The 24,172-nt window shown below is 35.5% G+C and overlaps 2 protein-coding genes across 3 annotated transcripts; one reads left to right on the top strand and one right to left on the bottom strand.

Moving 5' to 3' along the window:
• Positions 1 to 1,937: 1,937 nt before the first annotated feature.
• On the bottom strand, positions 1,938 to 16,935 carry LOC108744761 (multidrug resistance-associated protein 7). 2 transcript variants are annotated; one of them, XM_025975043.1, is made up of 21 exons: positions 16,759 to 16,935; positions 15,920 to 16,574; positions 14,748 to 15,039; positions 14,344 to 14,670; positions 13,245 to 13,323; positions 12,875 to 13,019; positions 12,336 to 12,573; positions 11,012 to 11,280; positions 10,198 to 10,473; positions 10,012 to 10,129; positions 9,456 to 9,644; positions 9,166 to 9,399; positions 8,765 to 9,109; positions 7,396 to 7,595; positions 7,205 to 7,337; positions 6,970 to 7,143; positions 5,980 to 6,186; positions 4,382 to 4,604; positions 3,821 to 4,012; positions 3,223 to 3,466; positions 1,938 to 2,334 (listed from the first exon to the last, which is right to left on the bottom strand). In XM_025975043.1, exons 2-21 carry the CDS (start codon positions 16,556 to 16,558, stop codon positions 2,092 to 2,094), a joined length of 4,767 nt encoding a protein of 1,588 aa, XP_025830828.1. In that variant the 5' UTR covers positions 16,559 to 16,574; positions 16,759 to 16,935; the 3' UTR covers positions 1,938 to 2,091. The 2 variants fall into 2 exon arrangements, with proteins under 2 accessions (XP_025830828.1, XP_025830829.1); XM_025975044.1 differs by lacking the exon at positions 13,245 to 13,323 and having other exon boundaries at positions 12,875 to 13,098; positions 14,410 to 14,670; positions 16,759 to 16,934.
• On the top strand, positions 16,585 to 18,456 carry LOC108744813 (coiled-coil domain-containing protein 97). Its single transcript, XM_018480754.2, has 2 exons — positions 16,585 to 16,786; positions 16,968 to 18,456. The coding sequence occupies exon 2, from the start codon at positions 16,982 to 16,984 to the stop codon at positions 18,167 to 18,169; it is 1,188 nt and encodes a 395-aa protein (XP_018336256.1). The 5' UTR covers positions 16,585 to 16,786; positions 16,968 to 16,981; the 3' UTR covers positions 18,170 to 18,456.
• The last annotated feature ends 5,716 nt before the right edge of the window (positions 18,457 to 24,172 follow it).

The following is a 24,172-nucleotide window of genomic DNA, read 5'->3' as shown; positions in this document are numbered from 1 at the left end:
TTAGGATATATATGAATGTAGGGATATAACAGTAACGTTAACAGGGACGTGTAAATATAGGATTTATTAAAGAAACAAGTTACAAAATGAATAAATTTAACTTAACAGAACATGGAAGCTTTAGATGAATGAGCCAAGCCCTTACGACGTCTAACTTTTTCGAGGGTTATTCTTCGACTCCCGATTCCGTCCTTTTTAAAATTGTACAGTAATCGGTACTTCTTGACCGTCCCAGAGGTCTTTTTATTTAAGCAACGATAATAAACTTTATGACAGGGTTGCGTCCGAGGATCTGACTGCTACATGTACATTTTCTTAAATATAAGTAAATAATTCTTATGACTATAACAACTTAAAATTTAAACATTAAGACCTAACTTATTCTAAGTCACGTCAGCATACTACATGAATATACCTTCTTAATCTTATAAATATTTAACATATTTGTAGACATTAACATTTATTAATGAAATATGGAGTAGTCTGCTCTTTTTACAAAATTCTATTAATTTAAAAGTATCCTAAAGGAAATGGCTTTGACTAGTATAGGTGATCAAAGAAAACTCCATAATAAATCCCGTACTTGCAAGAATTAGATATGAGTTTCTCGGTGAACCTGTGACGTAATCATACTCTATAAAAGTTTCAAATGCTCGACTTGACTGATTGTATATATCTTGTAATTACGATTACTATTATTATTTTTTTGAAACTTCCTCGCTCTGTTTTTCGGTACGATTCAGCGTGATATTTCGTAAATCCATTTACGCACGGGATTTAGAAAGGCACCTTCTTTTGTTTCGGGAACAATGCGACGCTGAAGAATTCATTACAATATTACCGCAAAAGAATTAAGCATCTCCTTGAGTTACATACCAACAGAAGCAGCAGTAGTACCAGCGTATACTTCAACTCCCCTACCTGCCACTTATTTACATAGGCCCGCTGTCCAATTATGTATGCATCCCTATCCCTCGATCAATTTAACGAAAGAAAAAACAAAAAAATTAATAGAATTCGAATAACACTTCCACATCTCGGCCAATCCCTACTTACAGGATGCTGTAAAAAGCTTTGTTCCCGATTTCTAATTATGTAAGGAAAATTCCAGACGCTTGGTTGTAAAATTGTATAGGTAGGAAAAATACGAATTTAGATCCGAGATTTGGGGAATGTATAGGAAACAATTGATAGTAAAAAGTCAATAGAAATAGTCAATAGTCAATAGTTTATTGGTTAAAAAAAGTCAGCAAGCAGTAAAGTGAAGAAAATAATAGATAGAAATAATACCTAGAAATGAACTGTAAGTTTGGATCATTTTATGCTCACGAAAGTTAAATTAGAAATTCGAAAATGTTTGTTACAGATGTGTGTTTGGAATACGGCACTGTACGGGTGCGAAATGTGGACGGTGGACGCAGCGGAACAGGAAAGGTTAGAAGCATTCGAAATGTGGTGTTACAGGTGAATGATGAGGATACCGTGGATGGAGAAGATTAGAAATAAGAGGAAGAGAACACAGGATTCTATGGAAGTCAATGAAAAATAGGCAAGATAGATTTATAGGGACACCTTCTCAGGCATGAAGGGCTACTTAGACATATATTAGAAGCAGAAACAGGAGCTGAGAGAAAAAGTAGACCTAGATGAGATTACTGTTCACAAATAATTAAGGACGTCGGATGTTATAGTTTTGGGGAAATCCGAACATAAGCTTCCTCAGGATAGAAAAGAGTGAGTGTGTGTGTGTCCAGTTAGTTTTACGACCTATGGCCTTATGATGATGATAAAATTACGAAATTGATTATAACCTATTATTCCATCATCCTTACTTACCTTTTTTATGAAGTAAATCAGCAAATTGCATTTCCATTTCCAATAAGAAGAAATGAAAACAAAAAACAATTGAATAAGTAGACAATATATATTTGATCAACTTTAACTTAATTACATACGTATCAATATAATCACGAACACAATATACTCGTAATATCAGTTGCCCAGTTAAATCTATATAAGTAATATAAAATATGAATCTTACAACTATTATACATAAAAATCATTAATAGGCATAACACAATTGTACAAGTTTTAGTCATGATTAACCATCTGATGGAAATGTGAATTAAAATCATCCATTAGACTTTGGGGTGTATCAAACTCAACGGCCTGACCGTCTTTCATGACCAGTATCCTGTCACAGTCCATTATCGTCTCTATTCTATGAGCTATTGTTATTACGGTGCTCATTCTAAACGCTGACCGAAGGGTTTGTTGAATCTGCCTATCGGTTTCCTGGTCAACGTTGGCCGTCGCCTCGTCTACACATACGATCTGAAACAAAGCCCCCTTGCACTTAAAGAAAAGCCCCACACGGTAATTGCAAGGCGCGACTGTTATTCGCAGTGACTTGGACAAATACCATAACAACCCCGTATTAATCTCTGTCACAGATGTTTACATCGTTAGTGTTGCATGTTCGCATTGCACCGTATGATGTATCGACGTTATTAGTTTTTGTCAAGAAGTGAACAGTTTGTTGAAAATTGTCTAGTTAAATATTGAATGAGGGACTTTTACAGGCAAAGAAGTCAGTATAAGCTTTTAGATTAAGAGAAAGACAAAAATTAAAAATGGTTAACTTTCTAACATGCACTGGGTCACGTATTAAGTGCGCCCTTACAGCTTTGTATCCATTTTGTGAAAATTAGGTTAGAAATGATTACATTTCGCGGAATATGTTTGTCCCTCGTAACTGTTAATGATCACTTTGTTAACTATTATTAGACAAGTGGTCAAGGTATTTTATGTGACCCTATTACTTGACTTTATTGATTTTAAACGACCACTGTCAGCGACCAAATACGGAGTGCCCCAGAATTCCTGCTATGTACTGGCATCTTTGTTATTTGAAGAGTTATGAGAACGGTTAAACTAAAGATAAAATGCCATTTTTGAAATACTCCCCGTTGATCCCAAATGTAACATGAGTTCGCAGACTAATATTTTATCCACGGTCGTATAAAATCAATACACTGACTTTAAAACAGTTCTGCATAATTGTGAGAACAATTATTACCAAAATAAAAAAATAAACGAAAAAAGAGTACGTTCCGCATTTAGAATCGGGCCCGCGTCTAAAATATTAATCACTACAACTACATGTTATAAATTACTTGCGGTAAATCATAATGCTAAAGGAAATTTATAATAAAAATGTACCTTAGCGTTGTGAAGTATGGCTCGTGCTAAGCAAAACAGCTGTTTTTGTCCAACAGATAAATTACTTCCAGCTGAAGCGATTTTATAATCAAGTCCGCCCAAATTTCTCACCATATGTCCCAAGTCCACTTTTGATAGAGCCGACCACAGCTCTTGATCGCGAAATTCATCCAGCGGATCTAAATTTTCACGTATTGTTCCAGAAAACAAGAACGGCTCTTGTGGAATGCAAAAAATTCTAGATCTGGTACACAAAACAAAAAGAAATGTACACAATCGAACGTACGCTTCCACGGCTCGAGTTTGTGTTCGCCCAGGAGGCTTTTGGGATTCACCGTGTTCCAGTGGAGTTAAATCCGCTGGACCACGGCGAATACCAAAAGCCTTCAGGACGAAAAGTACCTACACAAACGCCGGAAAACGGTTTCCAGTTTCGTGTTCAAAACATTAATAAAATGTATAAAAATACTTACCTAATAAATAAAAAAAGAATAAACATTTTTATTATTAACAAAGTATTTGCAATTCGCATAGTTTAGCTTTTTTACGTATTCAAGTGAATAGAGTCTCAATAAAATTTGTCGCTTGCGCAGCTTACCTTAAAGCTTGTAAAGATAAATGTGCGATATTGACCGTATCTATTATTATAGAACCAGCATAAAGTTCGACTAAGCGTAAGAGGGCAGTTATCAAAGAGCTTTTGCCAGCTCCTGTTCTACCCACTACCCCTATCTTCTCGGCTGGCCTGGTTTCAAACGAAACTCCCTTTAAGGAAGGACTTAGATGCTCTCTAAAAATATAGAACTTTGCTCTTACATTTAAAATATCAAAGGAGGGATTTCCTATTTTATTGATCCAATCGTTATTTGTGTAAAAAACTTTCCAAACAAGATGTGGTATGAAATCGTTGAAGTGTGTTTACTCTTGTATATTATAATAAATAAAGACAACTAATTGTAAGAAATGCCATCCCACTATCCCACCATCCCTTTCATTTGTTCATGCAAATTAATTACTTGTTAAAAAATTCGCTAGTACACTGTTTTCTGAACACCCTGTAGGTCATACGTTCTATCTATCGTATTAAAATTAAGTGCTTTTTGAATTACGAGTTGCATGTCTAATAAGGCTCTTTTAGTAATGCAGTACGCTTACTAACCTATATTTTAGGACGACATTGTTAAAAACGACAACCCCTTGAGCAGGCCAAGCGTAGGGAGGATCGCATACGAAATGGCTAGTTTCCGGTGTAATTTTCTCTATGTACTCGTTCACTCTCTCGACTGCTATCATTTCTCTTTCTGTCTCGGTGAAAGCGTTTACCACGCCATTTAGTAAATTGGTAATAGATAGAGAGTAAGATATTGCAAGTCCCACCAAACCTACAAGAAAATTGTGGAAATATGTAGTGGATAGAATTTGACGAACAGCTCATACAAAAAACAATTAAAGTAGGTAATTAAAAAAACTTTTGTTTTATTATCGTAGATCCCAAACAAAATTTGACGATGTGGAATTTACGTCTGTTATACGAGGGAGCGTTTTTCAGTTCGCGGAATGAGGTGGTAAGAAGTGGACATAAAAGTACGAATTTATTTTTCCTTTTCAATATATTCTCCTGCTACCCTTAAATATTTTTCCGAACTTTCAATTAACTTACGTATGCATTCGAAAAAAAAAAAAAATGTTTTGTCTTTGTCTGAAAAATACGCCGAAACTGCATCCTTCACTTGTTCGTCGCTTGAAAATTTCTTCCCACGAAGACTTTTTTTCAAGTTTGGGAATATATGATAATTGCTGGGAGATAGGTCAGGACTGTAAGGTGGTAAAGCCTACCGTCCACAGGACATCCATAGCAACACGGCTCTTGTGAACAGGCGCGTTATCGTGCATAAGGAGCACACCTTTCTTCAATTTTCCTCTTCTTTTTTCTTTGACTGTTTCCTTTAACCGCGCTAGGATTGAATCACAGTATTCTCCGGTTATGGAGACTCCTTTATCTTTATAATCGATCAACAGGATCTCTTCTGAGTCCCAAAAACTGTCGTCATAATTTTCCCTGCTGCCTGAGACACCTTAAACGTCTTGGGTGGTGGTGTGCCTTTTTTTGTGCCACTGCATACAGTTCTGTTGGGACTCAGGTTCATAATGATGAACTCAAGCTTCGTCCCCATTAACAATTCCAGTCAATACTCCATCTTTTCTTCACTACAGAGGTCCAAAAACGAGCGGGAACACTCCACACGATGTTGTTTTTGAGGTGGAGTGACCATTCTCGGCACCCATCTTGGGCTGACTTCAGTCATGTCAAGATGATCGTGAAAAATTTTAAAAATGGTGTTTCACATACTCCTACCATTCCTGGGAACTGTTTCTTCTTAACTCGGGCATCTTTCAGTATTAATTTCCGGAGTGGTCATCTCGATCGTCCGACCTAGTCATGGGTCGTCTTCAAGTGAGTCCCTGCCTTACTTAAAGAGGGTATGCCACTTGTAAACCATGGTTTTACATGGGCAAGAGTCCCCGTAAACGGATGACATCTCTTCCAGTACGGTTTGAACTGATTTTCCTTGCTTGGTAAAGTACCTTATAACAGCGCGGTACTCGATTTTCTCAATATTTACGATAAAACTTGGTATTTAAACTAATATTGACTTGCTTAATTCGTAATGACTCGAGTAAATACCCTCACTAATGACCTACCTACCCATTCCGCAAACTTAAAAACGCACCCTCGTACATAGTAAATATTCATACCAGGATCGGCAAAGTCAAACTGATGTTGTACAACAGCAATAAAACCAACCCCTGTAACCATTGCAACCCCAATGAATTGGAGCCTCAAACCAAGCCACTGAGACGCTGCTTGACTTGCAAATTTTGCTTTCATGTTGGCCTCAACCTTTTCCTCGTTGTCTCTTTTAAATCGCTGATTAGCACGTAGAGCCCTTATGGTCGGTAGACCTGTCAAACACACGTCCTTATTACACTTACGTCTTAGCCAATACAAGATCAACTGTGTACTTCCTTGAGTCCGTAAACAATCGAACGAACCTGACGGCAGATATTAAACCCGAAGAAAAATGTAGACAAAAGGGCATTAACCTCGACTACTAGATAATAAAACGTTCGCGTATTTTCCATTTACCGAATGCTCGAGAGAACATCCTCTCCACAAAACGAAAACTTCAACGAAAAATTCCAACGATTAATAAACTAAATCGCTTTATTCCAAAAAGAATGCGCCTGTTCACTAAATTAGGTAATAAACAGGAAACTGCCAATTGCACGAAATCACCAAATTGTCGATGAATTACAGCATTATTATTAATTTATTAAAACTTTAAACTCTAAATCGTTCATAGGCCTTAATCGTGGTCCTTCGAGCCGAATGTAAATTAGAGATCGAATACAATTATTACAAATGTATATTTCCAATCAAAGAAGTCGTTAAGTAATATAAAGTACCTAGGAGTATGTACTTTAAATTGATTTATTACGGTTAACTTTTGAATTAATTTTATCCAAAAATTATTTTCACATTCGTATTCTTTCAAGAAAGTAAGAGGTACATGGGTATTTAGTAATATTCCCAAAATCTCTGGATTTTTCGGAAAGCACTTTGGAAACCTTACTTTTAAGATTAGCTTCGTACTTGATACTTCGAGAACGAAGAAAACTTAAATATATATCTTAAATATCGTCTGATCGAGACGCGCCTACTGTCCATTTCGCACAGGCACTTACCTTGAAGTGTTTCATTAAAATGACCATATATGGGTGACAACGTAACACTTGATATCCTCTTGAGCTGCCGAGATGTCAACCTGTAATGGTTTTGTAGGGAAAAATAAATGGGCACTATCGGCACCATAATTAAAGACAACCACGGTAGACCATATATCGTCACAATCATAGATCCTATTAAATAAACAATCGAAATTGAATTTTTTCACAACGCATCCGATAATACAATATGTACCTATAACGCCAAAAAATTGCGCAAGTAAAATATTCATTATGAAAGGCAACGAATCGTCAACAGTGTAGGTGTCACTGGAAAATCTGTTTAATATCCTTCCCACCGATGTCACATCGAAAAACGGAACTTTTGACTGAAAAACACGTTTTGAGATTTCTTAAGCAGGCAATACACCCAGTAATTCTACAGACCTTCATTACTGACTTGAGCAGCAACTTATGAATTTTAGACGCAGCACAAATACCACCGTAAGCAAATAAAAAGGCCCTTATGAAAGTGAAAATCGTATTCAGTCCGGCAAAAAGACCATATATCATCATGTAATGCTGAACAGTGTTATCAGTTCGAAATAAATCTCCAGTTGACCACAAAGCCAAATGATTTTCGTCATCTATTAAATAATTAAGGTCAGTTTTCATTATTAATATCGCACTTATGTCGTGTTCCTACTACCTTTGTATCCTGTCGTTTTGCACTGCATTTTTACTTATACGATCCTGTTCATACCGTGTTGGTACCATAAGCAAAAATCTCTAGGTGTCAGTAAGCGAGATGGATCAAAACGAGGAGGATGTTGTGATAGTTCGTTCCACTTACATTCTTTTAAAGCTCAAGTAGAAGAAGATCCAGAATATGAAACGGTTTTGGGTACATCCACCACATGGATACTGTCTTTTACTAAGTGATTGTCGTAATCTTTATGAGATAAATAGCAGATTGCAGGATGGTCTTGTATGAAAATACATAGTTTTTCGTCCATTGTGGTGCATTCATCACTCACGTATGTCACTCATTCACGAACCATGTAATCTCGCGATGCATTTCGTTGTTCGGTTACTTTTATCAGCAAGCTTTGATAGCCGAACCTGATGTGAGCGCTCATCGTCGTAAGGCGCCTATATTTGAGTTTTCATTAAGCCCACCGTGTTGCTACCATACTGGTATTACGTAGGGAAACCACATTTTCATTTTCACTAGACGTACCATGTTCCTGTCGTGCTGCCATCGTGTCATAACTGTCTGTTATCAATCGATTGTGGACACGAGCATGGGAGCAACAGGATGGGCTTAATGAAAACTGCAATATAGGCGCTAACACGAGGTTCGGCTATCAAATCCTGCTGATGAAAACAGTCGAACAACGAAATGCATCGGGAGATTACATGGTTCGAGAATGAGTGACATAGGTGAGTGATGAATGCACCACCAAAGACGAAAAACTATGTGTTCTCGTGCAAGACCATCCTATAATCTACGTTTATGTCATAAAGATTACGACAATCACTTAGTAAAAGACAGTATCCGTGTGGTGGATGTATCCAAAACTGTTTCATATTCTGGATCTTCTTCTACTTGCGCTTTAAAAGAATGTACGTGGAACAAACTACCACAAAATCCTTCTCGTTTTGATCCATCTCACTTATTAACACCTTGAGATCTTTGCTAGTGGGACAAACACGATATGAACATGATCGTATAAGTAAAAATTCAATGCAAAACGACACGACACGAAAGCAATAAGAACAAGACATGAGTGCGACACTAATAATGAAAACTGACCTTTAAACGGTGAAGAAATATTCGTTGTATTTTTCGTTTCTGAGTTAGAAACCCAATACGACAACCACAAGTCTGTAATATTCCTAGAAGTCTGCATTATTGTCATCGCAATTATAATCGACACACTGAGAAGATGGCCTACAGCTTTCCAATATTCGGAATACACTCTAAATTTAACGGTCCCAGATTCGCTAAACTCCTCATTTAATATACTATCGTTATCAGTGGATTCTGGAATTATTATCCCACTTTCTTCAGTCGTATCAGTTGATTGTGTACTCTCTTCCAGTTCTAAATCAATAGGTAAAGAAGCATCGATGTTAGAAAGAACTTCTTGAGGAACTCCTGCAATATTAAATTTTGTTTTCTACCACCCGTTATTTCGAACATGAATTCCTTACCAATTTGATCAATTGTCCCGTTTTTCAGTACCACAATTTTGTCACAATGCATTAAAAATTGCACATGGTGAGTACATAATATTCTAGTCTTGTTTTTCAAAAGCCCTAAAAGGCAATGTTGAAAAATATGTTTTGCAACCTTCACATCGACTGCCGAAAGAATATCATCTAAAAGGTACACGTCTTTTTCTTGATATACGGCCCTTGCCAAAGCTATGCGCGCTTTTTGACCTCCTGCAACGCGAGGGATGTTAAATAAATGTAACAAATAGGACGATGTCGATTTAGACCTGAAACAGTAGAACCACCCTCTCCAACCGCCGTAGAATCGCCACCAGGAAACAAAAGTAGATCTTCAGAAAGGGAACACGCGTTTATAACTCGCCTGTACCTAACGTCATCGTACAATTTTCCGAATAAAATATTTTCTCTGATTGTGTCTCTTTGCAACCACGGTTGTTGAGTTACCAGAGAAAAGCCTACAGGTCAACAATTTTAACAAAAAAAGAAATGTAGAGTACATATACAGTGGCAGCAAGTGTATAACGTCACAACGATACGGTACGATACGATGTTACAAATTTCAAAATTCCTCCCTTTCCTGCGCAGTGCACTACATCGCCTGCCGCTCTTAACAGTGACAGTAAAAACGAGCAACTTGCCCATCCTTAGTGGAAAATAAGATCAGGGGTTTAAGAAATCAAACCACAGAACAGAAAAATAGTTAATTGAACTTCACAATTTTATTATAATCGAATGTTGTTCCTTTTTTTCTGCTGCAATAAGTCTTGTTCGCGAAACATAACGAGCTGCCACTGATTGTGAGAATTTCTTAGGTGTAAATACCTTTTTCAATATCTGCAATTGCTACTGAACCTTCTGTTTTATTTAATTCGGCTAGTAACGCAAAAAGTAGAGTCGATTTTCCAGAACCAACGGTTCCAATCACCCCCACGAATTCCCCCTAGTAAATATTAAAATTTGTAACCAACTTATACATACTTATAACATTTAAAGTATATATAATGGCACCTTCTTAACAGTAAAGCTGATGTTTGTTAGGTGGAACTGAACAAGGGTGTCCGATTCCTCGATTTCGTCCACTTTTTCTAGCTCATTAAAAACGACTGCCTTCTTTCCTTTGCCTTTTCCTTTGACCCTTCTTTTTCTATTCACTGAATGCAGTGCGGAAATTTCTTCCGGAGATAACGTTTTAATCCATGAAAAACTAGCGGAGGTTATTTCAATTTCATTATTCGGATTGTTGCACGACTTTTCGTAATATGATTCCCAATGGAGATCTGGTAGCTTAAAGTTTTCATAAAACAACAGGGGTGCATTGAAATCAGCAGTAATTAATTTCTTTTAAGCGAAATTTATAATATAAAAGTCAAATGACATTAAGGCTCTTTTTTGTCCCAGCAGACAAATGTGAAAAAGAAAATAAATAATATCCAATTAATGACATTACACGCCATCTATCGACATTTGCTGCTTACTGAAGTATTTTAAGTGTGAGGCATGGCCTTACTAATCATAGTATGAGATATAAAATGATCGACATTGTGATTTACATCAAGGAATTATCCTGTTCTTTTATTATTTTACCACTACAACGTACAAACATACGTCGTAACTACTAATATTATCAGCAAACCTTATATTTAGTCCAAAAAAGTAAATTTTTTTTCTCTTTTTACATCGGTGAATGTTAACAAACGCCACTGTTTAATCCGAAAAACATTGTCACCAAGCAAACTTTTATCTTCTCTACTTTTGATGGGAAGTTAGATACGTAGGAGCCTTATCGCCACACTTAAATAAATTAATTAAACATTCAACTTACATCAAACAGTCTTTGTATTCTTTTAACAGACACCCACGCTTCGGTGAGTCCGTTCAATACCCACGGAAAATTGTTTAAAGGGCCAATCAACATATTTAAAAGAGCCATGCTTGTGAAAACTGTTGCAGCAGTAAGAACATTTCCCAATAAAACGTACGTTCCAAAAGTTAAAATGGAAATTAATACTGGTGTCGTTGCCCAAAAGTATACGCACATTGCGTCCAAGTACTTTCTGGCTTTCAAATATTTAAGTTCTTCCTCCCTTATACCTGATATACATACGGAAATTATTACAAAATCTTCATTTTTGCGACCTCTCAAACATCCAAATTAATTAATTGTTTTCAAAAAAATAAATACATAAGTGAACCAATCAGCAATGACATAATCCTTCATCTAACCGTAAATAACGAACAAAAAACCAATGTAACAATTCTAGAATAGTTTTATTATTTCTTGCGTGCAGTCATCTGGTAAATGTCTAGATGGTAGGGGGGATCGAAAGAGGGTAGGGGGGATCGAAAGAGGGTGGTCACCTGAGTAAAACTCCATAAAAAATTTGCGGCGATCTCACCCCCTAAAAAGTTATGGGGGTTGAAAGTTGATTATTTAGTCAATTTTTATACACTATAATTCAAATAAAATTCAATAAAAAAATTATTTTCAAGCGGATGGAGGTGGGGGATCGAAAGAGGGTGGTCACTTGAACAAAACCCGATAACCTAACCTAACCTACCCTATTGTGAAAGATATTTAAATAATGTTTTATATAACTTTCTCAATATTTTTATGTATTTTTCCATTAGTTTTACCTTTGAATATTGTTTAAGAATGACCATATAAATATTTACATGCCTAGAAATGTATAAAAATTGGCATATTTACTAACTTTGAACCCCTATAACTTTTTATGGGGGTGAGACCGTCACGAACTTTTTATGGTACAGCGGTGGGGGAGACCTCCTCTTTCGATCCCCCTTCGGAGGTGGGGGCCATCATCTAGATCTTTACCGGTCATCTTTATCCAGAAAATTTATTACCTCTATTCCTAATTAAAAATTTGGTTAATCGATTGTTCTATTTAATTTGAACAATCAATTATTTCCATTAGTTAATTATTCGATTGATTTCTTGTCCCGATTAATCGAAACAATCGATTATTATCTTACGATCAATAATCGATCGTTAAATTCGATAATCGCCCAGCTCTAGTAGTTACATACTTTGAATACAACCGTTCCATTTTATAACATACAAAGGCAATCTTTTTACGTTCTGGATTTTACATCCACATATCCGCTGACACTTTATTTTTAGCGCTTACTTGTAATATTCCGTATAAAATGCTGCTCCCAGACGTACAATTTTATGGTCCTAATACCTTTCAGTACCTCCGCCATAACTCTAACTCGCTCATCCTTCCTCTCCATAAGTTTGACGCTCAACTCTCCAATTTTATTAGCAATGATCTTGTTTATTGGTATTAAAACAACAGAAAACGCTAATCCGGCCAAAAACGCCAGTCCAACTTGCACATATAATAGATATAAAGTCACTGCAAGCTTCAGTACAAGTCAAACGTCAGAAGAACACGCCAGAACGGTTTTAATCAAATTTTAACTTTACACGAAACATTTCTAGCTTCGAGTACGGATTCTAAATTAAAAAATTTACAACTGTGAATGTCAGGGCCACTACATACAGCCCTTTCTCGAAGGTGATTTAACACCTCTGTTATACAGTTGAAAAAACTAAGATCTTGTCAAAAATTCGAATGAGATAAAGATAAGTGAATCACATGTAGGATAATTTAAAAAAATGAAATCAACTAAAATGTTTCGTGAAAAGCGCTCAGAACGTTACCTGAAAAGGAATACTCCAAAGAGCGTGAAAACTGGGACATGCGTTTACTATTCGGTCAGTGTCGGTTGACATGAAGTTTATTATTTCACCCGTTGAAAATTGCGAACTGAGAACCGACGAACTGACCGACAAAGTTTTACGATAAATGGCAGTCACGACAGCAGCACGAATTTTAAGTCCTACCATAGCCATTAGAAAATTGAAATGGGCGTTACAAAACGCCACTGAAATGAAGACATCTTTAGAAATGAGGAGTCCGTAAAAAAAGAAAAACAAGTGAAAATCATGCATCAAGCTTTTTCAGGAAGAACCACACACTTTNAATTGTGAACTGAGAACCGACGAACTGACCGACAAAGTTTTACGATAAATGGCAGTCACGACAGCAGCACGAATTTTAAGTCCTACCATAGCCATTAGAAAATTGAAATGGGCGTTACAAAAAGCCACTGAAATGAAGACATCTTTAGAAATGAGGAGTCCGTAAAAGAAAAAAAAAACAAGTGAAAATCATGCATCAAGCTTTTTCAGGAAGAACCACACACTTTCGAATAATGTGATGGCTTTTTAGAAACATCACAACTTTTATCATTAGATTGCCCACACAGATTATTCAAAAAGATGTAGTTCTCTGGGGTAGTATCCAAAAGAGTCCCAAAAATCCTAACCGTACCGAAGCGTCTCAAAAAGTGGTTGAAATAAGTCCCTCCGTAAATATATAATGGTAATGGGGTTTTACTAAAAGCACATAAGCAAAACACAATTTTGAATTTTGTACTGGTCGCATAGGCTGACTACTATTCACTCCAGCTGTTTAATACACTCATTAGGAAATTCCTGGTAGGGTAAGGTGGATAACAGTACTCCCTCTCCCCAAATATTTTATCAAGTGTATAAGCATATTAGTTTTATCAGGAAGAAGCACCCAATGGCATGACGTAGAAGTTTAGACCATTGCTTAGAATTCGACCTGTTCGGTTCTGGATCCATCTGCTCTGGTCCAAGATTTTCTGCGGTCTCCTTGGATGACTTTGGCAAATGCTGGGATACAAATACTCCACAGATAATCTTTTTCACTTTCTTATATCTTCATTTGGCCCATCCCATCTTTCTCACCTCACCCACCACCCCACCCCATTCCCACAATTTCTACAAGAAGAATGAAGAGGGCATTCAGTTCTGCTCTCCGACGTAGTCCGGAGGGACTGCCCGTCTACCGCATTAATACTGGATTGGAATAAAACACCCAAAAGTTTTTCAGGAAGAATCTAATCCTTTGTCCCTTTTCGGAAAGTATAATATAAATTAGATGATGGGAGTTATTTCTAATGCATGATATTTCTGTCAGTTAAATAATTAGATTAGATACAGAATTCTTGTGCATACTCCTGTTAGCTATAAGATACATAAACAAGGACCCTTTTCATCCTATGACTAGGAATTTTTTCTAACTATCTAAAATTTCTAACCTTCATCACATCGGATTAACAGGACTCTGTTGGCGTACCCCCCATTGAAACGTTTAGATTCCTCACCAATTAAAGTAGTTATGAAAAGTCCTCCCGCATACAGATAGCCCTCCTTAATGTTTTCGTTTTTATTGTCTATAAAAGACACCAACAAATTTAACAGCATAGGACCAGCAAAGCTAGCGCAATCACTTGCAAACTTTAAAATTCCGATTCCGTAAAAATGAAACGCAAAACATTTGTGTAACGCTCTAAATACGGACACCCTGTACTTCGTATTGGAGATTTCGGGATTAATAGACGATGATGAAGCTCCCAGTTCTCCTCCTATGAATAAATATTTCACATCGACTGATAAAAATCACTGGAATGAAGGCTTTGATCATACGTGAAATTTAATTTACCTGGAGGATCGACATAGATAGTTTTTTTCAAAATCTCATCCGTATTCCCAATTAATGATTTTTCGAACATAGCACTCAGCGTAGTACAATTTAGTGAGTACGGTACATCATATAAATCCTCCGAATTATTTACATGTCCCTGCGCTCCTTTTTTCATGAGAGGGTCAACCCAGCAAAAAAATAACTTCCGCAACCACGACGAGTCTTCCATCGCTACACCTAAATACGAAGGATCTCTTTCTTCCGAAAAGCCATTGTACGCGTTATACAAAAGAGGCTGACTTTCAGAAGCCTAAAAAAGTGTTTTTAATTCTTGCAAAATTCCTCTAAACATACGGAAGTGCTTTACGTTCCGAAAGACGTTAAACTCTTTGAAAAAAATGCTTAAATTTAAAAAGAACATTAGAACATTGCAATCGGTTTCTTACGCGCATGACGTCACTTCGAAACGAGATATTGGGCAATATTACTGAAAATAAAAAGTTTTATATGATTGTGTTGTGTGCAAACCGCGGAAAATGGCGTGGACGGTTGTCAATCCTTTTAGAAATATAAAGGACCTTATGGACTCTATGAAACAGTAATAAAATAATAAAATAAGACGACTATTATAATTGTACCGTATTACCCTGAATGATCCGATCTAAATTTACGAAACTGGTTTGTGAAGGTAGAAATAATAAACTACAGATTTCAAAATGGTTCTATAGCGGTCTAATACTTAACAACAAAATTATCGTTTTCTTTTGCTCTATTCATCAATGCAAAAAGTTATTACGCCTAAAATTTCAAGCTTAGGAGGTCCTGCAATTAAGTATAAGTAAATTTGGACGTTTTACACAACGTCTCCAACTGCTCTCTCGCAGTGACATCACAGCGCGATTGTAGATGCGCAATGGCATATCGTTATGAATTTATCGTTATTACAACAAACAAGATCGATTGTCATTTGCTAAAGAAAAATGAAGATTATTTAACGTACTGAAATAGCTGATATTCTACATTCCAAATCAATAAAAGTGAGTTTTGAAAACAGCCCGTGATACGTATGACAAAACGCGAATATCTTTTACAACAAATTTTTCACTCGATTGGAATCCTGAAGGCCAGCTTTTCCAGGCAACATAAACCCGAAATTTGAAAACTTTTATATGGAAAAATAGTGCACTTACCCCAGAATACTGATTTTGAAGAAACTCTGTGTTACCTTGGCCAACCAATAAAGTTATTCCGTAACAAATTTGTAAAACTAATTTTGCAATACTGAACCGAAAAGAAAGGCTAATACTGGAGGAAACTACAGGATGTTTTAAATAGATTAGATAATGAGTTCGAAATGAGATAAAAGTCAAAACAGCGGTTAATGTCCAAATGACGCAAACCGCCATTGGTCCCCGTGAACTCAAACCCAATCGTTTTCTTAAAACCGAAACATATCCCAAATGAACGAACCATGATATTCCTTCCACAGCCGATAGGAAGTACGAAATCTTTTCAATTTTGACATCAACTCTGTTAATATCAACATAAATTTGTATTAGTGGTAACACAGCCAAAATTGTTACCAGTAAACATCGGACGTTTAGAGCGTGTTTTTGAAATTTTGATCTCGCTACATATTCTACTTGATGGCCGAAATAAAAGGCAGACGCAATTGCAAGTAAGACAAATGCAGGTATCTGAAGACATAGTTGTTCGAAACATAAACCTAAATCGTGTGTTTTGGGTGACCAAATTTGAAAACCATCCGCGCCACACAAATCTTCCCAATGCCATCGCCACCTGACAGCAAATTGCTGAAACGAATCCATCGTTCGAACAAGTGTTCTGTAAAAATATCTCGTGTCAACTCTACTATTTACTAACGCGAATCTTTTATTCTGTTAGTTTCGCAAGTTGTTTTAATTAGATGATTGAAAACTTACTGTGTTTTAGATAATTTTCGCGTAAGTTATAGTTATTCACTGAATGAGTTGTCAGTGTCAAGTTCAACTATTGAGTATTCACTTACCTTTCTAGAGATTGAGCTAAAGTTTCAGGTGAGTCCTTCACAATTTATTCACTTTCATTCATTTCATTTTCATAAATATATATCACTACACATTCACTATTAATTTGTGTAGAAGTTAGGTTAAACATTGAATCACTCAATCAAAATAATTGCGAAAACTGCTAACGTTAGCATTTTCATTCCAAGTACATGTACGCTTTCTCCTTCAGATGTCACTGGCATCATGGAAATCGAAATAAACCCAATAATTTCCCCGGATAGCCCCATTGCAAATCAATTAAACGAAAGTGGCGAAATAACTTTTAAAAAAATTACGGAATATTTAATAAAAGAGAAAAATGTATATCTAAAAAATCAACAGAGGGACGAATCTGAACTATCATTTGAAGAAAAAGCAGACATAATACAAAATATATACAAAAAAGGCGCAATCACTTTTCTGACGAGATTCGGAAAATACCTAAAATCAGATCATTTAAATTTTTTTATTAAATTCGAGAATGATTCGGAAGAAGTGAAGAATCTTCTTCATACTTTTCACAAGGCGAATGATAAAAGGACAAAACGAACGCGAAACAGAAGGTTCGCAGCTTTAAAGCACATGGTTGAAAACGATTCATATTTTTCCGAAACTGAAATGATGAAAAGAAATCCATTATTATATGAGCAGTTAGTTGGTCGGTATCTTACTAATGAAGAGAAAAAGCAAAGGGATCTTGCGATCGGTAATATTACTTTGGTAGATATTCTTATGGAAGGACTGGAGAGAGACGAAGCTGAATCTAAACGGAAAAAAGAAGAAATTGACGAAATATACTGTGGCGACACTTCAGAAGAAGACTCTTCTGAGGAAGAAAGAGATCAAAAGAATAAGACTGTATTAGAAATAAATCCTAAAACAGAATCTAGTAGTAAGATACCACCTCAACCATCTTGCTCGCTCTGGGGAGAATATACTAACCAAAACGTATCAACAACATCATGGGAAGAAATGGCTAAACCGTCTGCTTCTTCTTCATTTTCATTCAATATGCAGAAACAAAAGAAAAAATCTCTACAAACTTCATCGAATCAAATGGTAACTGCAACGGAAAGAAAGCTTCTCAGAGATGAATTCGTAACTACAATGTACGAAAACTTTCTAGAAGGAAAGGACGAGGATTTCGACTATTCTAACGTGGACGAGAATGAAGAATACGATAATTTGGAACTAATAAGTCGAGATGAAGAAGAAAAATACTTTGATTCGGAAGAACCGGAAGATCTCGAAATGGAGGCCGACGAAAATAAAAAATTAGAAAAAAACACTGAAGATGAGGAAAGCTCTGAAGATGAATTAGACATTTATATGAGTGCTTTAAATCAACACCCTGCGGTGTGTCAGTTATCAAAAGACATTGAAAAATTGTGAAAAGTGTTTAATGGATGATGGGTTTTACCGGGTATCGGGTAACGGGATACACGATATGAAAGCCCCATCAAGGACTGTAAAAACTTGCTATTTGAATTACATTTTATTCCGATACTGACAATGTGGCCTTTATGGTCAACTGCGATCTCAAATTAATTTAATGCTAAATTCTTAATAATTCAAATGTATGGTTTCGTTATACTTATTATTATTATGTATTGCTGTTTTTTCTTGTTGTGTGTTCTGGTAGAATTATCGGGTATTCGGCAGAACCCAAAAAAAAAAAATGCTAGATCCGCCGGGTACCGAATTCAAACCGCGTACCCGTTTCATGTGTAGTAATTACATATTATTAAGTGCATAGATACAAGTATATATCTATCATATATTTAGTATTGTAAGTATCATTTTCTGTATTCATAATTATTTAGTTAAATATATTATAAAATAAGGTCCATAGTATAATTTCTCTTTTCTTGTAATGTATTCTCTTCTTCGAATGTGCAAAGCCGAAACACAAAATTTTATATCACTGAGGCATATGCGCCAAAGGGTTCCGTAATAAATATCACACAACGAATAAACTGAGGGTGTTCAAACAGTTTCAATTAAACGTAGATACCGACTCATAAGTGCCTATCTTCAAATCGTTTTCCAAATTTTTGTATTGTCTTGTTTAGAAACACTAAGATGAAAAATATTTTGGATCTTAAAGTTTCAGAAGTGGACTTCCAAGAAAATATTGATAAATCATCATCATCGTAAAGTCGTCAGACTGTTTGGACACGCACGTCCACCCTTTCTTACCCAGAGTTAATCTTCGCATTTCCCTAAAACTAGACCAACCCATATCCTTAACTATCTACGAACAGTAATCTAATCTAGGTCCACCTCTACCCCTCCTAACTCCTGTTTCTGCCTCTAATGTCTCTGACTAGACCTTCATGCCTGAGAAGGTGTCCTACCAACCTGTCTCGCCTATTTTTTATTGACCTCCATAGAGTCCTCTGTTCTCCTATTCTTTCCAATACCTCTTCATTTCTAACCTTTTCTACCCACGTTACCCTCATCATCCGCCTATAACACCACATTTCGAACGCTTCCAACCTTTTCTTTTCCGCCGCGCCCACTGCCCATGTTTTGCACCCGTACAACGCCGTGCTCCAAACATACACCTTTAAAAATCTTTTTCGAATTTCTAAATTAACCGTTCGCACATAGAAGTGACTTCTTTTTTTGAAGGCGACAGACCCTGCGCTTTCCTTTGCTTTATATCCCTACTACTCCTTCCGTCTTGACTTATCTGACTTCCTAAATACCTAAAATCCGCCACTTCTTCTAATTTTTCATCTCCTATCTTTATATTCGCTCTTTCCCTACTTTTTCTTGCCTTGCATACCAGTATTTTGTTTTACTTTTATTTATTTTCATACAGTACTGTTTTGTCCGTAGCGCATCAATTTTATTTAAAGCTATCTCTAACTCTTACTCGCACAAAAAAAATGTATGATATGAAGTTGGTCGACTTCCTTGCTAGATGCTAATATTGTCATAACGATAAAAAAATAAATAAATAAAAAAAATGTAACACATAAAGTTGGTCAAATCATAAAGGATGTGAAAAATAATGCACAGACATGACAAAACTATAAGGATTCTGTTTTCACCATTCAGGTGAGTACACATCAAAATGAGGATGCGAATATAAAACGATTATTTTGAGTTCCACATAATTTTTCGTTAATCCACAAATAAATAAACCCAACGTTCATTATTCAGAGAGGTATAACGGATTTCCGATATCGTTCGACAATTATTATTAACCACCTAATCAGACAATCAGATGCACAAGTTCATGACCGCTCGAAGCCGAAGTGAAATTAAGAAAGTTTACATTTGCTATTCAAAACGCTACATCGACGCACCATATCATTACGACCGACTCGTGATGTAAATTTTTAAAAGAGCAAAACAAAAGTTTAAGTAACCTCGAAGGTCTTTTGTTTTAATAACGCTGAAAATATAGTACACGTATTGTCGATCTTAATATTTTTGATATACTATTAAATGAATCATGAACATAAAATTGTTACAGTGAAATAATTCATAACGTACGTATTTTCCAGGCATCCTTGATTCATTTTCCGATCGATTTAATCCCTTTATTACCTGCCTTAACGATAATATATGCAAATGATTTTAATTTTAAGTATATCTATGGTACAGTACCTTTCGAATGATGTAAATTTCATCCCCCTCTAAAGTTCTACAATGGTGTTTGAAGTTATTGAGTTACGAGATTCTATAATTTCACTCTCTTAAAAATGTAGCTAATGCAAAAGTATTGCAACACATCAAATTTTAAAATTTACGCTTTCTTATTTTCCAAAATGAATAGGTGTATTGAATTTCTAAATCCAAAAGAACTTTTAAATCTATTAATTCATCTAAATATGCCCACTAGCACACCAGTGGCGAATTGTGAACCGAACATGGTAATATTCTATTATATGCAATTATTGACACATTGAGTCATCTGTTCATATAATTAAAAATAAAAGGGGAAAAATAACTCACCACTTTCATGTCTTCACCATAACTCTTCCTCAGCACCTGCAGAAAAATAAAGTTAATTGAAAAACAAAATAACGTTATTTATAAAGATTAAATACTTAATTAAAATTAATAAAGAAATACTAATTAAAACAAATAAATTGTTTTGCTCTGATGTAAGCCTTAATATTTTGCATATGAAATGTAATTTCTTCAAAAAACAATTGAAGTCAAAGAGAAAGTGGTAGACGACAATCGTTTACCACGAAATTCCAACGTGGTGCTCTTTATTTTGAATCTGGTACCCATAAAGCGTTTGCAGAATGTAAATATTTCAAGTTCTAATAGGTCACAGATAATTCAACAACAGTGGCTACGTAAGTTAAGAATCACGCTGTGCATACGCGAATTTTACACATTCTGAGATTGTGAGTCAAATCGTGACCGATGTGTAATGCCAAATTCTTTAGCACACCACAACCAGGAAATCGTGCAATGCAATTAATTGAAGTAGAAATGTTCAAATCATTAAATTTTAACAAAAACTTCAAAAAAATCAGGAGATAATTTCAATTAGTTTTAAGGCTATTCGCAAGAATTCATAATTTCAATCCGGTTTGCCCCCCTATCATTTCAAACACCAAAATTTGAAATTATTTAATTGGTAACACTGATATCGATAAAATTGTCTAAGCTCTTGAAGAATACTTTATTCATTTAAAAACAGAATTTGTAATCATATCATCATTAGATCGTCAGTCCTAAAACTGGTTGGACACGCACCTTCACTCTTTCCTATCCTATGCTAATATTGTTATTTCCGAAAAACTAGAACATTCCGCATCCTTAACTACCTATGAACAGTAACCTAATCTAGGTCTATCCCTACTCTTCATGCCTGAAAAGGTATCCTACCAATCTATCTCCCCTATTTCTTATTGACTTCCATAGAGTCTATTCTCCTATTCTTTCTAATACCTCTTCATTTCTAACCTTCTCTATCCACGGTATCCTCGTCATTTGCCTGTAACACCACTTTTCAAACGCTTCTAACCTTTTCTTTTCTCAATTGACAATACAAATATAAATATTGTAATTCTTGACAGTGATAGGTATTTACAATGAATAATAAAATACTTAGTAAATTGACTATATCGATAACACATTACCATTTCAAAACTATAGTACGTTGATATATCCTGTCCGACTTACGTTACACAGAAGTCTGACTTGAATTTGAACATTTCAAATACAAACGATAAAGGAATTATTCATCTATATACATTTTGTGAAAAGAATTCAAATACTTTTACTCAAAAATTTTGCAAGTCTAGTAAAAAGTTTGTTAAGTATTCAATAACGGAAAGTTTTCCTTATGCAAAACATAGTCCACTGCAAGAAACATCGTCTTCATTTATAGTATTGTATGAAACTCTAACTAATATCACCGATAATTACGATACTTGAAGTTGTTTATTTGCTTTTGAGATTGAACGATGCGTTTACGATACCCACATATATAGTACAATATAAAGACAAGGTAAAGCAGTAAACATTAATGAAAGACATTATGATATCCTATCCCATCCTCTTTCCGCTTTCTTGCGCTGTAAAATGAATGTTGCTAGATGCACTTGTGCTTCAATACGATCCTAAACACATAAGTAACATTGTAAAGACTTCTGCTGCTGTTTGAGGTGCAGCAATGTAACTATTTAGCCGCATGTAATTTGTCAAGTGGAGGTATTACAAACGATTTATGACAATAGACATCATCCTAGCTTACTACGACTCTATGAGCACGTGGTTTCATACACATGCATGGATGCACTCTTTCTACGAGGGACATTCAATATAAATTATATGTAAATAATCGAAGACGTTTGCATTTATTACCACTAGATTTTATTGGATCCTTACGAAAAATGACGCTGTGTCAAACTTTTTGATTCTAAGTAGATTTTATTGGATCCTTAAGGAAAATGACCCTGTGTCAAACTTTTTGATTCCAAGTAGATTTTATTGGATCCTTAAGGAAAATGACCCTGTGTCAAACTTTTTGATTCCAAGTAGATTTTATTGGATCCTTAAGGAAAATGACCCTGTGTCAAACTTTTTGATTCCAAGTAGATTTTATTGGATCCTTAAGGAAAATGACCCTGTGTCAAACTTTTTGATTCCAAGTAGATTTTATTGGATCCTTAAGGAAAATGACCCTGTGTCAAACTTTTTGATTCCAAGTAGATTTTATTGGATCCTTAAGGAAAATGACCCTGTGTCAAACTTTTTGATTCCAAGTAGATTTTATTGGATCCTTAAGGAAAATGACCCTGTGTCAAACTTTTTGATTCCAAGTAGATTTTATTGGATCCTTAAGGAAAATGACCCTGTGTCAAACTTTTTGATTCCAAGTAGATTTTATTGGATCCTTAAGGAAAATGACCCTGTGTCAAACTTTTTGATTCCAAGTAGATTTTATTGGATCCTTAAGGAAAATGACCCTGTGTCAAACTTTTTGATTCCAAGTAGATTTTATTGGATCCTTAAGGAAAATGACCCTGTGTCAAACTTTTTGATTCCAAGTAGATTTTATTGGATCCTTAAGGAAAATGACCCTGTGTCAAACTTTTTGATTCCAAGTAGATTTTATTGGATCCTTAAGGAAAATGACCCTGTGTCAAACTTTTTGATTCCAAGTAGATTTTATTGGATCCTTAAGGAAAATGACCCTGTGTCAAACTTTTTGATTCCAAGTAGATTTTATTGGATCCTTAAGGAAAATGACCCTGTGTCAAACTTTTTGATTCCAAGTAGATTTTATTGGATCCTTAAGGAAAATGACCCTGTGTCAAACTTTTTGATTCCAAGTAGATTTTATTGGATCCTTAAGGAAAATGACCCTGTGTCAAACTTTTTGATTCCAAGTAGATTTTATTGGATCCTTAAGGAAAATGACCCTGTGTCAAACTTTTTGATTCCAAGTAGATTTTATTGGATCCTTAAGGAAAATGACCCTGTGTCAAACTTTTTGATTCCAAGTAGATTTTATTGGATCCTTAAGGAAAATGACCCTGTGTCAAACTTTTTGATTCCAAATAGATTTTATTGGATCCTTACGGAAAATGACACTGTGTCAGACTTTTTGATTCCAAATAGATTTTATTGGATCCTTACCTAAAATGACCCTATGTCAAACTTTTCGATTACAAATAGATTTTATTGGATCCTTACGGAAAATGACCCTATGTCAAACTTTTTGATTCCAAATAGATTTTATTGGATCCTTACGGAAAATCACACTGTGTCAAACTTTTTGATTCCAAATAAATTTTATTGGATACTTACGGAAAATGACCCTGTGTCAAACTTTTTGATTCTAAGTAGATTTTATTGGATCCTTAAGGAAAATGGCCCTGTGTCAAACTTTTTGATTCTAAGTAGATTTTACTG

This window comes from Agrilus planipennis, unplaced genomic scaffold, assembly GCF_000699045.2.
Source record: "Agrilus planipennis isolate EAB-ADULT unplaced genomic scaffold, Apla_2.0 scaffold35, whole genome shotgun sequence".
Taxonomy (NCBI): domain Eukaryota; kingdom Metazoa; phylum Arthropoda; class Insecta; order Coleoptera; family Buprestidae; genus Agrilus; species Agrilus planipennis.
The sequence above is the reverse complement of the archived record's forward strand: the minus strand, read 5'-3'. Positions and strand labels throughout refer to the sequence as shown.